The sequence below is a fragment of the Sparus aurata genome, unplaced genomic scaffold (genome assembly GCF_900880675.1).
Source record: "Sparus aurata unplaced genomic scaffold, fSpaAur1.1, whole genome shotgun sequence".
Lineage (NCBI taxonomy): Eukaryota > Metazoa > Chordata > Actinopteri > Spariformes > Sparidae > Sparus > Sparus aurata.
This window is the reverse complement of record NW_022045101.1, coordinates 293,797-307,682: the sequence shown is the minus strand read 5'-3', so window position 1 is coordinate 307,682 and position 13,886 is coordinate 293,797. Positions and strand designations below refer to the sequence as shown.

Genomic DNA, 13,886 nt, shown 5'->3' with positions numbered 1-13,886 from the left:
TACTCCTCATGATCATATGACTTTTTTTTATGTTGACTTCCTCTTTTTTCCCCATGTCTTGTGATTGTTACAGAGAAACATGTGACATCTCTCAGGACTTAACCACAAAGCTACTTCACTTTGCTGTGAGAAAGTAACTTTTGCAAAGATTTTCTGTAAGTTCTGGAATTAATTTGGAAACAATATGGCTCTCTATCTTATAATGTCCGTGTTGTTCACCTGGAGGTGTGAATAGGTCATGTCACAGAATTTATAGTTTTTTCGTCTCATTTAAAGTCATCCTGGTTGGGTAAAAAACATGTGACATCACATATTTCCATGCACCTATCAGGAACAGGCTACAGGTTTTGGGTTGCTTGGTTGCTGTCAATCATGTAACATGCTGCTACTAATTAACAATATCAATAAGCATTATTAATAAGCATTGATTAAGGTGAAGCAGACAGATTTCTAAGTATTACCATGTAGATGTTAGTGAAGGATGAGCAGCAAACAATCAGGATGTATATTTAATTTGTCTGTCAGCTCAGATCACTACTGTGAATAAACATGTTTCAACATGTATCTCACTCTGAGTCTCTCAGTCTCAGTTTGTTTCTCTTTCTTTCTAAACGTATCTTATGACCTCCTCACAGGTGAAGCGTTACAGGACATCAGTCAGTCAGCTGTTTAGTTGTCAGAAGGCTCCTTTAACAGAGATACTGGCTCTCGGTTTAATCTCTAACTTCAGTGTTCATGCTAAGCTAAGCTAACCTTGTCTGGAATCTAACTCTGCTCAGAGTTCACATTGATATCAATCTCCTCATTCAAATCCTCTGTGAGAATACTGAATGTTCAGGTAATATATTGAAGTGTCGTCACAAATGAGCATGTGGACCAAACTTGTTAAAATGTGAGGATTTTATTGAAAAGACAAACATCAGCACAAAAACAAAGAACAACACATTTGAGTTTAACATTCATTCATGTTCATCAGTGTAAAGGAATTTACATGTTTAGACTCATAAGTTCATAATTGTAAATTTATCAATATACATCTCCCACTCTGCTCACCGCTCATACGAGAGACGCACTGGCTCCATGACAGACCAAACTCCATATTCTCCATCTATAGAGTGATGCAGCAATAACATGTTTTTGGAGAATAACCCTGAAGGTAGCATCACCCTGGTTCCTACACAAGAAGTCTAAGGGTTTTTTTTTTAATTATTATTTAATTATTAATTATTAAATTATTTTAATAATAATAAATAACCCTTTTTTAATTGGAATTTAGAATATCGCCAAAAATGACCTGACAAACACAAGTTTATGATTCTTACATGTTTTGTTCATCAAGATAATCTTAACAGATGAAAACACAGTTTTTGAAGTGTAAATTAAATCTTGATAGGTAAAAAGCTAACGTTCAGCTGTAAACAGACGACATCACGATCACATGACTTAAACGTCACCACCGCTTAATGTCTTACTACAAATTTAATATATACGTTTTCTATAAACTGATCAATGTAAATGTTGTAAAGTTTTAGTTAGGAAAGTTTGTAACTAAAGTCTGGTCACACGCTCTCTCCTGATTGTTTTGAGAATGAATTAGACAGAAAACAACAATCAATAAAACAACCAGAGTCATAGAACAGTCATTTTTATATAATATTACTTATAATGCAAGAAGCATTTCTGTCTTTTAGTTCATCAAAGCTAAATAAAGTGTCACCAGGAGAGTCACTGAGTGTGTTTGTCATTAAGGTCTCTGGATTCAGCTGCTCAGAGAGCTCTGTGCTGTTGTCAGGAGCTGCAGGTCAGAAACAAACATCCTGTATTGAACTTTTATAAACAATAAATACAGGAAACAGTGTTGAAAAGGTTCATCTGCACAATAATGTGAAACATGTTTTAATCTAAAACAAGAAGTGTGAGTCAGATCAGCTGAAATAGAACCAAAGTAAGTTTTACTTACAAGATGGAGGGCTGATGGCTGAAATCAGAACAAGACAAATAATTTCAGTCACAGTTGTAAATGCCAGATTATCTTTAGTCACTTTATTCCTCTCTTCTACTCACTCAGACTGAGTATACTCAGTCTGTTTAGTGCTGACTGTATTTACTTTCTCTGATGCTTGTTTTAATTCTGCAACCTGAATAAAAGAAATCAACTCAAAGACTGAAATCAAAGTAGTGAAATCTTTCCTTTTTCTCTCTCACCTTTCTTCTTTTTGTAAACGATGAATCCAGCAGCACCGATGAGAATGAGAGCAAGAACAACCACTGCAGCAGTGACGAGGACGGTCATGTTACTGGACTTCACTGTTGAATACAATAATAGTTTATTACTACTGTTTTTGTTGTTGTTCCCATGCACTCCCCTTCAGCACCCTCTGATCTCACTCTTACCCAAGTTGTTTCTGATCCGATCTTTCTCCAGTTTGGTGATGATGTCCTCCTTCACACCAGAGAGCTGAAACACACAGTCGTACCTCGTCCAGTCTTCAGGTGTGACTGATGAAAGTTTCAGGTCAACACTCATCTGGAAGGTTCCATCGTGGTTGGGGAGGATCTCTCCGTGGTCCACCTCCTCATGAAGCTCCTCTCCATCTTTCCTCCAGACGAGTGAGGCTCTGTGAGGGTAGAAACCTGTAGCGAGGCAGCTGACTGGAGAGGAGGGAGTCTTCTGGAGGAGAGACACTGAGGGAAGCTCTGGAGAGGAAAGAGAGAGATATTAAAGAGGAGAGAGAGGAAAAGAAACAAGGTAAAATCAAGCTGAAGAAATTACATTTGGAATAAATAACAGAAGGTGTGAAAGTGCTTTCATGCAAATTCCAAACAAATATATTTCATGCATTTGTTCCTCAAGGGCGTAAATTTGGTCTCAGCTTTGGTAGGGACACTGCCCGGCAACCACTCACCCCGACTGTGTCCTAAAGAGCAAAGAAAACTTAAACCAGTCTGCACCTGCATCCGTTCATAACAATTCACGAGACAGGAAGACATGTTTACATTTATAGTAAGCCATGGTAGTGTCTCATCACAGAACCATTTAACAGTCCAGCTGTTGCTTCCTGAACCTGCACTATATCTGTACTCGATTTCTGAGTTTCCTGAATGTATTTCAAAATAATTCATCAATGAATAGAATTTCATCTGTATATCCATTACAAATATCAAACTTTTGTGTAACATTTGAAGAACAACACCTTGATACCTTTAATTATGCAAATCCAATATTTACTTTCAAAATAACCAACATGATGATGAGAATCAACTGCAAGGCATCCAAAGACCTGCAATGCTCATGCCATCTTTATTCCAAACAAAATTGCTAAGTGAGCTGTCAACAGCTCACCTGAAACTCTGTCCTGATTCATCATCAGCCTGCTCTACATTTGTAGCTTCATGCTGCTGTTTTTCTTGTGTGCAGTGATTCATAGTTACTGGCCAGTTACTCACTAGTTTAACCCTCGTAATTGCTAACATTGGTTGAAAGACTAGAGAGGACACAGTTGGCTTCATTACTACTCTCAAAACTTATACTTAACACCTGTCATGTTTTACACTTTAGAATACTGGTGATATTACGCTAGGCTAACAATTGTCTGGGACAGAATCCACTTGTCTTCAAAACGACCAGCAAACATTACAGTACACACAGTCATTTAGGTTTAAAGCAAAACTCTCGACAAAATGCAACCTAGACTTTTTTTGTGAATGTACCCAAGTCAAACCTTTGTGTGTGAACGCATATTTATGACAAAAGAGGCACTTTTTAGATGTAACGTATTTTTGTTTTCAGGTCCAACTCGTTTTCAATGGAAGTGATAGCATCTAAATCTCTATTTTTAAAACAGTAAGAAGTCTCGACACAACATGAAACTTTGCTCGCAGTATCACCAGGGTCTCTACACATGAACACGAGCATTGAGAACATTGTTTGTGTACACAGAGTTTACTAAAAAGAAGGTTTTTGGACAACACACGTTAGCAGTAGCTTGTTCTGTCGCTTTTACTATTGCTGTTATAAAAACAGTGATTTTGAATGCCTCTAGCACTCCCATTGAAAATGAGTTCGACCCGAAAACAAAAGTACTGTAAATCTTAAAAGTGCCTCTTTTGTCATAATTATAATTTTTTTTATACAAAGGTTTGACTCGGGTACATTCACAAAAAAGCCTAGGTTGCATTTTGGCGAGTTTCAATTTAATACTAGCCTACGTTCACTACACGAACACCTTAATGAGACTTTTCCATAGTAGAATGAGTGTTAATGTTAGGCTAGGAGACTTGCGTTGTGTGGGTAGTTAGCTAACTAACAACAGCCTAGCAGCTAGGCTACTTCTTACGCTCTGGGTGGCGAAATAGCTTCGGATGTCTCTTTTCTTTTTTGGTGGCATTTTCTATCTACAAAGCAGAAAACACAGTCGAATGTTGAGATCAAACGAAATACTGATGTGAGGATTTACTTTCATGATTTCCTGGTGTATTTACGTGTCGTTCAAACGTACAAATCTTTTGAGTGAACGAAGTGAACGGAATCACTTCAAGAACTGATTAGTTCCTTTCTCAGTTCAGTTGAGCTCAGCCGCGAGCATGCCGGCCAGGAGTGGAACTGCTGCAACTCACACAGAGAACTGTGAGGACGTCATTCACGTTCACGCTGTGATTCGTTCATGATTCGCGAACCTACTGCACACAGAGAACTGTCGCTGTGGACGTGATTCTCGTTCACGTACTGTGCTGAAAGTGGTGCTGTGTCACTCACTCACTCACTCAGGCAGAGGAGTTGATTCACGTTCAGTAACCGTACTAAAATTAGCGCTATGTTGCTAACATCTGTGTAGCATCAGGTTAAGTGACTTTACTGTGCACAGAGGACACTTTCACCATGTAATAATTTTAGTGCATGTGTACCACTCAAAGCAACGCTGTGTCTTCCATGAATGATTGTGTACTATAGTCGCTGAACGCACCGTTTCTCAGTAAGTGAAGGTGAACCTCAGGGCTGAATCATGAACCGAATGACGGATCGTTTGGCTGCTTATCAGTTCAGGGAGTTTCGATTCGGTGAACGAATCTTTTGAACGAATAATTTTAATGAACGGATTCTAGAGATTCAGTACAGTAAAAAGAACTGCCGTTCCCATCACTACAGTCCAGCTGTCTGCAGCAACTCTGCCACACCGTAGTGTTGTGTCGGTTGCGAACATGTTGTTCGAACGAATGAATCTTTTGAGTGAACGAAGTGAACGGAATCACTTCATGTACTGATTCGTTCCTTTCTTAGTTCAGGTGAGCTCAGCTGCAAGCATGCCGGTGATTGGTCAGGACTAAAACAAATGTAGCCACTACAAAAAAAGCTGATGTCAGACAGGTTGGATTAATAATACAATGACAGTTCAGTCTGAGCAGCCTATATGAAGATCACTGTGTCTAATAAACTACATCAGGTCAGGTGATCCTACACTGTAAAATTTTTCACTGTAAATTTACAGTAAATTACTGGCTACTAGTTGCATTACTTTCACAGTAATTTTACAGTAATTTATTGTGAATATTTCACAGTAATTTACTGTACATGTTTCACAATAATGTACTGTAAATATTTCACAGTAAAATACAATGCATCTACAGCTGTATACTGTAACTTCACAGTAGTCATGCCCATGGAATTACTGTGATATAGCAGTATGTAGCTGTGGAATTACAATATCTTGCTGTATGTAAATTACAGTAATTGCCTGTATTTTTTAAATTTTTACTGTAAAAGTAATGCAACCAGTAGCCAGTAATTTACTGTAAATTTAGAGCTTAAATAATACTGTAACATATTGCAAATTTGACTTGTTACCTGTGATTTTACCACACAAACATGCTTTGGATTTGCTAAATTAAAAGTCAAAACAAGAACAAAGAAAACAAAGACAATACTCATTTTAATTTTTTAATAATTATAAAACTATCATATTCAACAATTTACAAGAGCTGTCTCTGAACATAAACATGAATTTTAATTTTTAAAGAGCAGATTCAGCTATTAAGTGCTGATTCATTCCCTGTCTAATGTCAATATTGATACCAGTATTGATGTGTTACATGGCTGGGGTAGTTATGTTATCAGGTTACAAATCAAAATCATACTTTGGTATCACCAACTGAATCTATGAATCAATCAATCAATATTAAATCGAATCAATATCAAATTGTGATTAATAGATAGCAGGAAATTGGTTACCATACTCAACCCACACGTCAATTTACAACTCTAAACATATACAGTATAAACAATACAGTATAAACAATTTACAACTTATGAACATATACAATATGAACATTCTTACGCCTACTACGTAACAATTTCATATTTACATTGACCACTCAAAGTTAACAAGTTTACTTTGGAGCGTGCTCACGTGTCGATTGATGCCTCCACACTTCTTTGAATTTGAGCCCATCTCAGGGTTAATGCCCAAGAAGCACCTGTAAACAATAAAGCAAAGACAACTTTCAGTTTCACAGATTTAATATTGCATTGTTTATCCAAGGCACATGCAGTGGTGCCCCTTCTTCTTTAACTAAATCCGACCTACACCAAAAAAATTAGTATTGAAAGCCAAGCACGATGACAGTTTTTGTATAGCTTCAGCCTTTAAAAAACTCAAAATGCTGCCCGGTGCAAATTTACATAAGCAGTTAACAAGTAGCTCAGCTGATGTTAGCAAACAGTCCAGATTGTGAACTTAAATTTACACCCTGCTAAAATATGACACTGGACATGTCGGGATACACACATTTAACAAATACAATCAATCTATATAGAGATCTCTGATTAAAAGCAGCTTTCCATTGATGTGAGCATCAATGTGCAAGTTAGTGTGTATGTATGTTATGTTGACAGTCCGTTTGCTAAAGTCAGCTGGGTGGAAAAAGTGGTTCGCAGCATGCTCTGCTAAGAAAAGACTATCGTGTCAATTATTTTGTAATAGGCAACTATAAAACAAATAGAATTCACCAATCTCATATTTACTGTATACTGAAGATCGGATGATTTGGATTGATGGATTATCTATCGGGGCTTCCTTAGTGATACAGTTCCAAACCAAATTTTAGTCAGATACCAACTACTGGTGCACTACTGCTTAAGCTCAGATTCAGAAAAAAAAAAATTATATTATATATAAAATATTGGGGGAGAAACATGTCAAGAGACCAATAAACAAGTTATGTGAAATGATCATGTAGTGACTTTTTTGTTCATTTTTAAAATAACCACATACAGCTCGAAATATCAATATAAAATCCAGATATCAACAGTACCTTGGACAATCAAGCAGGGGTGCTTGGTAATATCACTGTCCTCTGCACATCAGCGGCTGTGGCGCACGGCTGTAAAATAAGAAATAACATAGCATTGTAGCGTATTCAACATGGTGCATAAAAGACGTGTCACTGGTTCTAATGATTTAGAGGTTAATCAGAGCAAATGTTATGTGTCAACATATAAATGAATGCGATTAAATTACTGACTATAGGCTTAATTTGATCCAAATGTCATTTGCTAGTTTGATGAGACATTCAGTGGTGGATCAAAGTACAATATCAAGAAGAGAACCACTTGATTTTCTCAGATTATTTACACAGTTTATGTGCTATTTTTACCTCAACATCCTGCTCCAGGGATCACTGTCCTTGTTTAAACTGCCTCTGAAAAAGAATGGAGAGCAATTAGTGACAGATCATATACTTTAAGCTGGAAAAGATTAGTAGTCAATCAAATACTCATGCATATCCCTCCCATCGATATGACCACCAAATGAAAGCACATGATTTGAGCTTTCCAAAGATATAAGTTACTTCTCTGTGAGGCAAAGCTTCGTGGAGAAAAACGGCTTTGTAATAACTTAGTTGCTGCAGCTGGAGGCTAACGTTAGCTTACTTTAGCTTTGACTTTCGCTAATTCGTGGTGAAAACATCGCGTATTCTCGGTCAAATAACTCACACAGTATGCCTCATAACGACATGTGGAGACAAATAGATGAAAACACACAATTTGAACTTTCCAAAGATATAAGTTACTTGTCTATGAGGCAAAGCTTTGCGGAGAAAAACGGCTTTGAAATGACTTAACAGCCAAAAAAGTGGAGCATAAAGTGACGTTACCTTGATCCAAAGATCGTTCACTTACTAACATTAACTCACACAACTAATATAAAGTTGTGACAAGCTGCCTAAAATGTAATGATGTTAACCTTACCTTCGAGCTCTTCTATCGGTATGTGTCGGGTCGTAACATTATCCACCATGGATGTAAGAGAACAGTATCTTATCCACCCTTATCCACCTGACGTCTCTTCTTGGTCCCACAATGCAGTGCGGTTCAAGCGCGATTCAAATTTTACAATAATTTGTTGTGTTATCACAGAGGATGGTTTGACTACAGTATTTTACTGTGGAATATTACAGTAAAATGTTGTTAAAACCTGGCATCAGTTTTTTTTTACAGTAATTTACTTGATTTCACAGATAATACAGTAAATTATTGTGAAATATTACAGTAAAATATTGTTAAATTCTGGTAACATTTTACAGTGCACCTGTTCTCAGCAGAGAGCTCCCCGCATAGTCCACATACTGCTTCAGGTCTTCTGGATAGAACTCAGTCAAAGAAGCCTTATAGAATTTTCTCAAAACTTCATCAGCATCCCATCTGATTTTGGCGATGACAGCCTCAGGTCTTAGAGCGACCCATGTAAATGTTTTTGGATCCAATTCCAAGAAGTCTTTTCCATCATAACCAATCTGAGCAAAACCTTTCACCTCATCAGTCTCATCATCCCACTCACAGCCTCCCGTCTCTTGTAAAACATGAACACCTGAGACAGAGACAGAGACTGTAATTAACACTGATTCACAGATGAAACATTCAGTGGAAAGATGATCTTAAAAACATTGTACATTGTGTGATGACTGCTGTTTTTAGCTGTGTGTGATCATGAATCAGATTATTATCATTAGTTTGAGTTTAACAGCTTCAGCAACAAGTCTAACCAGCAGCTGATTAATGTTGACATGATGAATGACAGGTAGTGGCTGGACCACTGAAGACAAACTGATATGATGGTTTACTTTACATGAATCTCTATTTCAGGTTATGTGTAAAATGATGTTAGAGTTTGAACTGATTGGTATCTTGAGGCCCTGGGTCACTTTACAACTAAGATGCAGAACAGTAAAAAGTTAAACAGGCTATAACATGTTACATACTGTACCTCCACTTTGGTTGAAGACACTCATCAAACTGTTTGTCAAGTTTTTGAAGGTGTTTGGAAAAAAATGGAAACACTGTTGTCTGTACCATTCCAACCACTCAGGATACTTTATGAAGAACGATTTTGCAATGTCATGTTTCACTTCCAGCATTTTGTTGGTGTCACAATACTTCGTCAGAAGTTCATCAGCTTCTACTGTCAGCACAAATTCTGGGATGTTTGGGATTCCAGTTGATGAAGTTATGAAATACTTCAGAGAGTGTAGCACTGCAGGACAAACAAAGGAGCTTATTAATAACACAAATTATAAATATGATGTTTGGTGAAAATATAAATATGATATGAAGTGTGTGAGTTTGCTTCTAAGGATCAAAATGTAAAGGTTTTAAATGTAATGTGCAGAACAAACAGCCTCCATTCAGTATGAACACACAGAAATATGAAGTCAGTGTGATTCAGTTAAAACAGTCTGATCAAGTTGAAGCAGGTGTGTAGTCAGTAATGGTCCAAGTTCAGTTAAATTACATTTTGTCACTGAAATTACAAAAATGAGTTTAATAAACACAGGGCTTTACAGTTGATGTAACGTTAGTGTCACAACAATGAACCGTGATGCCATCAACTATTCATTTATCCAGAGGAATCAGGACCATCTAAGAGTTCTTTTGGATATTGTACTGTTTTGGGCCAAGCAGGACTTCCCCCTACATAGACACAGGAGAATTGCAGACGCTCTCAATAAAGGAGACTTTCTCAAACAGTTCCAGTCAGGGCTGTAAACTAACTTTTTGGCTCCCTGCCAAGGGGACCGGTTGATGAAAGAATCTACTGGCCAAGTAAATTTTTTACTGGCCAAATAATAAATTGCCTCTTTTTGTTGCATATACATCTGTTTCATTACTTTTCATGGAGATAACAGTATTATATAACAATACATGCTTAGAAAAGAGGCCAAAGTATTATTTAGAAATACATTTTAATATCATTAATTAAATGTCATAACATTGCAAATTGAAAATTTTAACAGTGCAAAACTTTGACAAAGGAAACACTCATTAATCAACTATCAGGCTCTGTAATAGACTTGTCAGTGGCGACTGTACCATAATAACATTAAACTGGATTTGATAGACCCATGGTTTCACACGTTTTGTGACGTGACAACTGTTCTCATATCAAGCCACTTGATTATCATACTGAAACCTAACTGAAGGAAGTCGTTTAGAAATGATGCGCAACTTAAGTACAACTTCCCTCAGCTCATGAGTTAGAGCTGTCGTCATTGCTGCGCTGGAATCACAGTCACTGCGCCTATGGCAAGCCGTTTTAACATTTAATAGCTAGACTGGATATGTATTGCAGATATCTGTAATTCAATTCTTCCTAATCAAAAAGAACATTTCAGATATCCACAATAACATTCTTCCTAGGACAAATGACGTCACTTTTGCCATTCATGTGTATTGGGCTTTCAATTTCAGATATCCACAATGACATTCTGGATATCTAGAATGAACATTCTGGATATCTGCAGTTGAATTCTTACTAGGAAAAACTCCCATTTCAGATGTCTTCAATCCAATTGTTACTAGTCATAATTTTTATTTTAGATATCCAAAATGAAAAACTATTCCAGATATCCAGAATGTAATTTTAAATATCCAAAAATACATTGTGACTAGTAAAAATGTCATTATGGATATCCACAATATATATACAGATGTCCACAATTGAATTTTTACTAAAACATAGTTTTTCATTTTGGATATCTGAAATGAAAATTATGACTAGTAACAATTGGATTGAAGATATCTGAAATGGCAGTTTTTCCTAGTAAGAATTCAATTGCAGATATCCAGAATGTTCATTCTAGATATCCAGAATGTCATTGTGGATATCTGAAATGAATGGCAGAAGTGACGTCATTTGTCCTAGGAAGAATGTTTTTGTGGATAGCTGAAATGACAATTGTGGACAGGAAATATGTCATTGTGGATATCTGAAATGAATGGCAGAAGTGACGTCATTTGTCCTAGGAAGAATGTTTTTGTGGATAGCTGAAATGACAATTGTGGACAGGAAATATGTCATTGTGGATATCTGAAATGTTCTTTCTGACTAGGAAGAATTGAATTACAGATATCTGCAATACATATCCAGTCTAGCTATTAAATGTTAAAACGGCCACTTATACTTTTTAAAGATTTTTAGATATCTTAAATTCAGTTTTGACTAGTACAATCAAAGTTGTAGATATATTTAACTAACATTTCTACTAGTAAGAATGTTATTGCGAAAATATCTTTAATTACCATTCTGACTAGTAAGAATACAATTTTGACTAGGAGAAATGCTATTATGGCTATCTAAAATGTAATTACAGATAGGAGTGTGGATTGATTAAATTTTAAAACGGCTTGCCATTCTGCGCCAAACTTTTAAAGAGCGGTGACGCGCACGCTACGTTGCTTCTGAGGGCAACTATTTTCTACAGCGGTGACGTCGGGGGAGCTACTTCAGTGCAACACACAACAAATAGCCGGTTTAGCACTAACGTTTGCTACCGTCATAATTTATCACTTTACAGCTACTACAATGCTTTGCTATATCATGCATAATTTATTGCAAGAGCACGACCATCGGGACAAACATTTACCCGCACCGTGGCTCTTATCCCTCCAAAATTAAGTCGCCAGGGGAATATTTTAGTCGCATTTGGTGAGTGGCGACCGCTAGTTTACAGCCCTGGTTCCAGTTGATGTGCAAATATCATCCAAGGACCCAAAATCATCTGGAGCAGCTGCCCAGAAACAGAACTTTGATGAGCTCCGAAGTTCAAAATCAACTGCTGGAATCAGCAGCCTGTTTACTGTTGTGCAAGATCAAAGCTGAAGTCCTTGAACCAGGCAGCTATTATTTTCCCCTGATGGCAGACGGATATAAGGATGCGTCTAAGCGTGAACTCTTAGCTGTTAGTGTGAGATATGTTCCCACAGGGAACATAAAGGAATAGACAATCGGGTATATGGACACAAATATTTCAGATATCACACAGATTCAATATGCACAGTTTCATGAGAGGCAGGGACATGTCGTTCAGATTACAGATTCAGATTCAGAATTTATTAGCAAATAAATGATTCACACAACATACAATTGACTGATTTCCTGGTTAAATGTCAGTCTCTGAGGTGGGCGTGTCCTCATGTGGACTGGCCTCAATAGAAGGCTATATGATGCATAAACACTGATTGATTTAAATATGAATCAATATAAATGCATTGCCCTGAATGTGAGGAAAACACACGACTATCATAGTTATTAAATAATGATTCATCACTCTGAAGAACTGCATCCTTCAGCACTAATGAATTAACAGTTAATTTGTTAAAAATAAATTATGTTTTACTAAATATATTTTTCTCAGATGTATGAAGAGGCTGTTTGTGTGACGACTTTTTATGTATAAGACAGCTGACAATTATTTTAGACAATTCTGATGGAATATTATCAATACAACATCCATATATAATCAATAGACATTAATACAATCAGGAAATAGTTCAATATAATAATACTATCATTAGTGATTTCATCACAAAACAACAATGACAGAAAGAAGATTAAAAACATAAAATTCACACTGTTTATGGTTTTATGGTTTTTGATTCGAGGGTCTGAGGACAGAGGAAGTTGTTCTCTGTACAGATTGATCAATACGTTTCATCTAGAGTTGATTGTACAGTATGTGGTTAATAGCAGTAATACAGTGTTGTTCTCTCTTATTTCAAACATTGCTCTGCTGGCTGTTTTCATTCTTTGATTTATTTTACTGCTCCAGCTACAGTAACTGTAATGACTACAAAGGGATGTGTTCCATGTGTGACTTCTGTCTGATGTTTGCTCTGTCATGCAGCATGTTAACACCTTCTCTGCTGTTTGGTTTTGTCTTCATCACTTTGTGCAGTAAAGTGGTTAATGAACAGTGTTGTGTGCTGTAGAGACGATGTGCTGCTCTTTCTGTGGGTGCAAATATGTTTTAGTCTGAATCAGGATGTAACAGACAGGTTTTAGTTGTGTCAGCCTTTATAGACTGAGCTCTTCTGGTTGTTTCATGTTGTACAGGCAATGTTTTGTTCTTATTATGATGCAGAATGTTGCAAAGTTAAATTGTCTCTGTTTGTCCTTTTTTGCTACTTCAATGTTTTATAAGTACTTCTTTGTTCTGGGAAAAGATGTTCCACATCATTCTGCACTGACCAACACAAAGTCCAGTTTCTGCTGCTCCACTGAAAGTGAAACTAAACTCAGAGGAAAGAGTCGAGTGGACTGTGAAGTTTAAAGAGTTTAAAGGTTTAAAATGTGATCTTACCTGGTGATGAAACGTGACAGAAGAGAAGCAACAACAATAATGTTCTCATCTTGATTTGATGAAGACGAGTGAGTGAAGGACCGAGCTGGATCAGCTGTTCACTGTTGTTTGTCCTGACAGAGGGAAGGTAAGGGAAGTGAAAGTATTTCTGTCCTGAGAAGAAGAATAGTCCAGACCACCTCCAAGTGATCCAGTCCTCACCAACACCCCTCACGTACAGTAACGTATTAGAAAGGAATAAATACTAACTGTGA

The 13,886-nt window shown here is 36.9% G+C and overlaps 1 protein-coding gene and 1 long non-coding RNA gene across 2 annotated transcripts; both read right to left on the bottom strand.

The window, feature by feature from the left end:
* Positions 1 to 2,083: 2,083 nt before the first annotated feature.
* On the bottom strand, positions 2,084 to 13,833 carry LOC115577552 (major histocompatibility complex class I-related gene protein-like). The gene is made up of 5 exons (XM_030410436.1): positions 13,633 to 13,833; positions 9,261 to 9,527; positions 8,586 to 8,864; positions 2,395 to 2,697; positions 2,084 to 2,307 (listed from the first exon to the last, which is right to left on the bottom strand). The coding sequence occupies exons 1-5, from the start codon at positions 13,679 to 13,681 to the stop codon at positions 2,171 to 2,173; spliced, it is 1,035 nt and encodes a 344-aa protein (XP_030266296.1). The 5' UTR covers positions 13,682 to 13,833; the 3' UTR covers positions 2,084 to 2,170.
* Positions 5,996 to 8,346, bottom strand: LOC115577557 (uncharacterized). The gene is made up of 4 exons (XR_003983194.1): positions 8,246 to 8,346; positions 7,651 to 7,695; positions 7,309 to 7,377; positions 5,996 to 6,471 (listed from the first exon to the last, which is right to left on the bottom strand). It is a non-coding gene; the product is annotated as an uncharacterized LOC115577557 (long non-coding RNA).
* Positions 13,834 to 13,886: the final 53 nt, after the last annotated feature.

What these genes read in the sequence shown, in the direction of transcription:
- LOC115577552 (XM_030410436.1), bottom strand. Translation starts at nt 13,681, where the DNA reads ATGAGAACATTATTGTTGTTGCTTCTCTTCTGTCACGTTTCATCACCA. An exon ending in TGTCTTCAACCAAAGTGGAG is followed by an intron (nt 8,865 to 9,260) that starts GTACAGTATGTA and finishes TCTCTGTCTCAG; the next exon opens with GTGTTCATGTTTTACAAGAG. An exon ending in TCGGATCAGAAACAACTTGG is followed by an intron (nt 2,308 to 2,394) that starts GTAAGAGTGAGA and finishes TGTATTCAACAG; the next exon opens with TGAAGTCCAGTAACATGACC.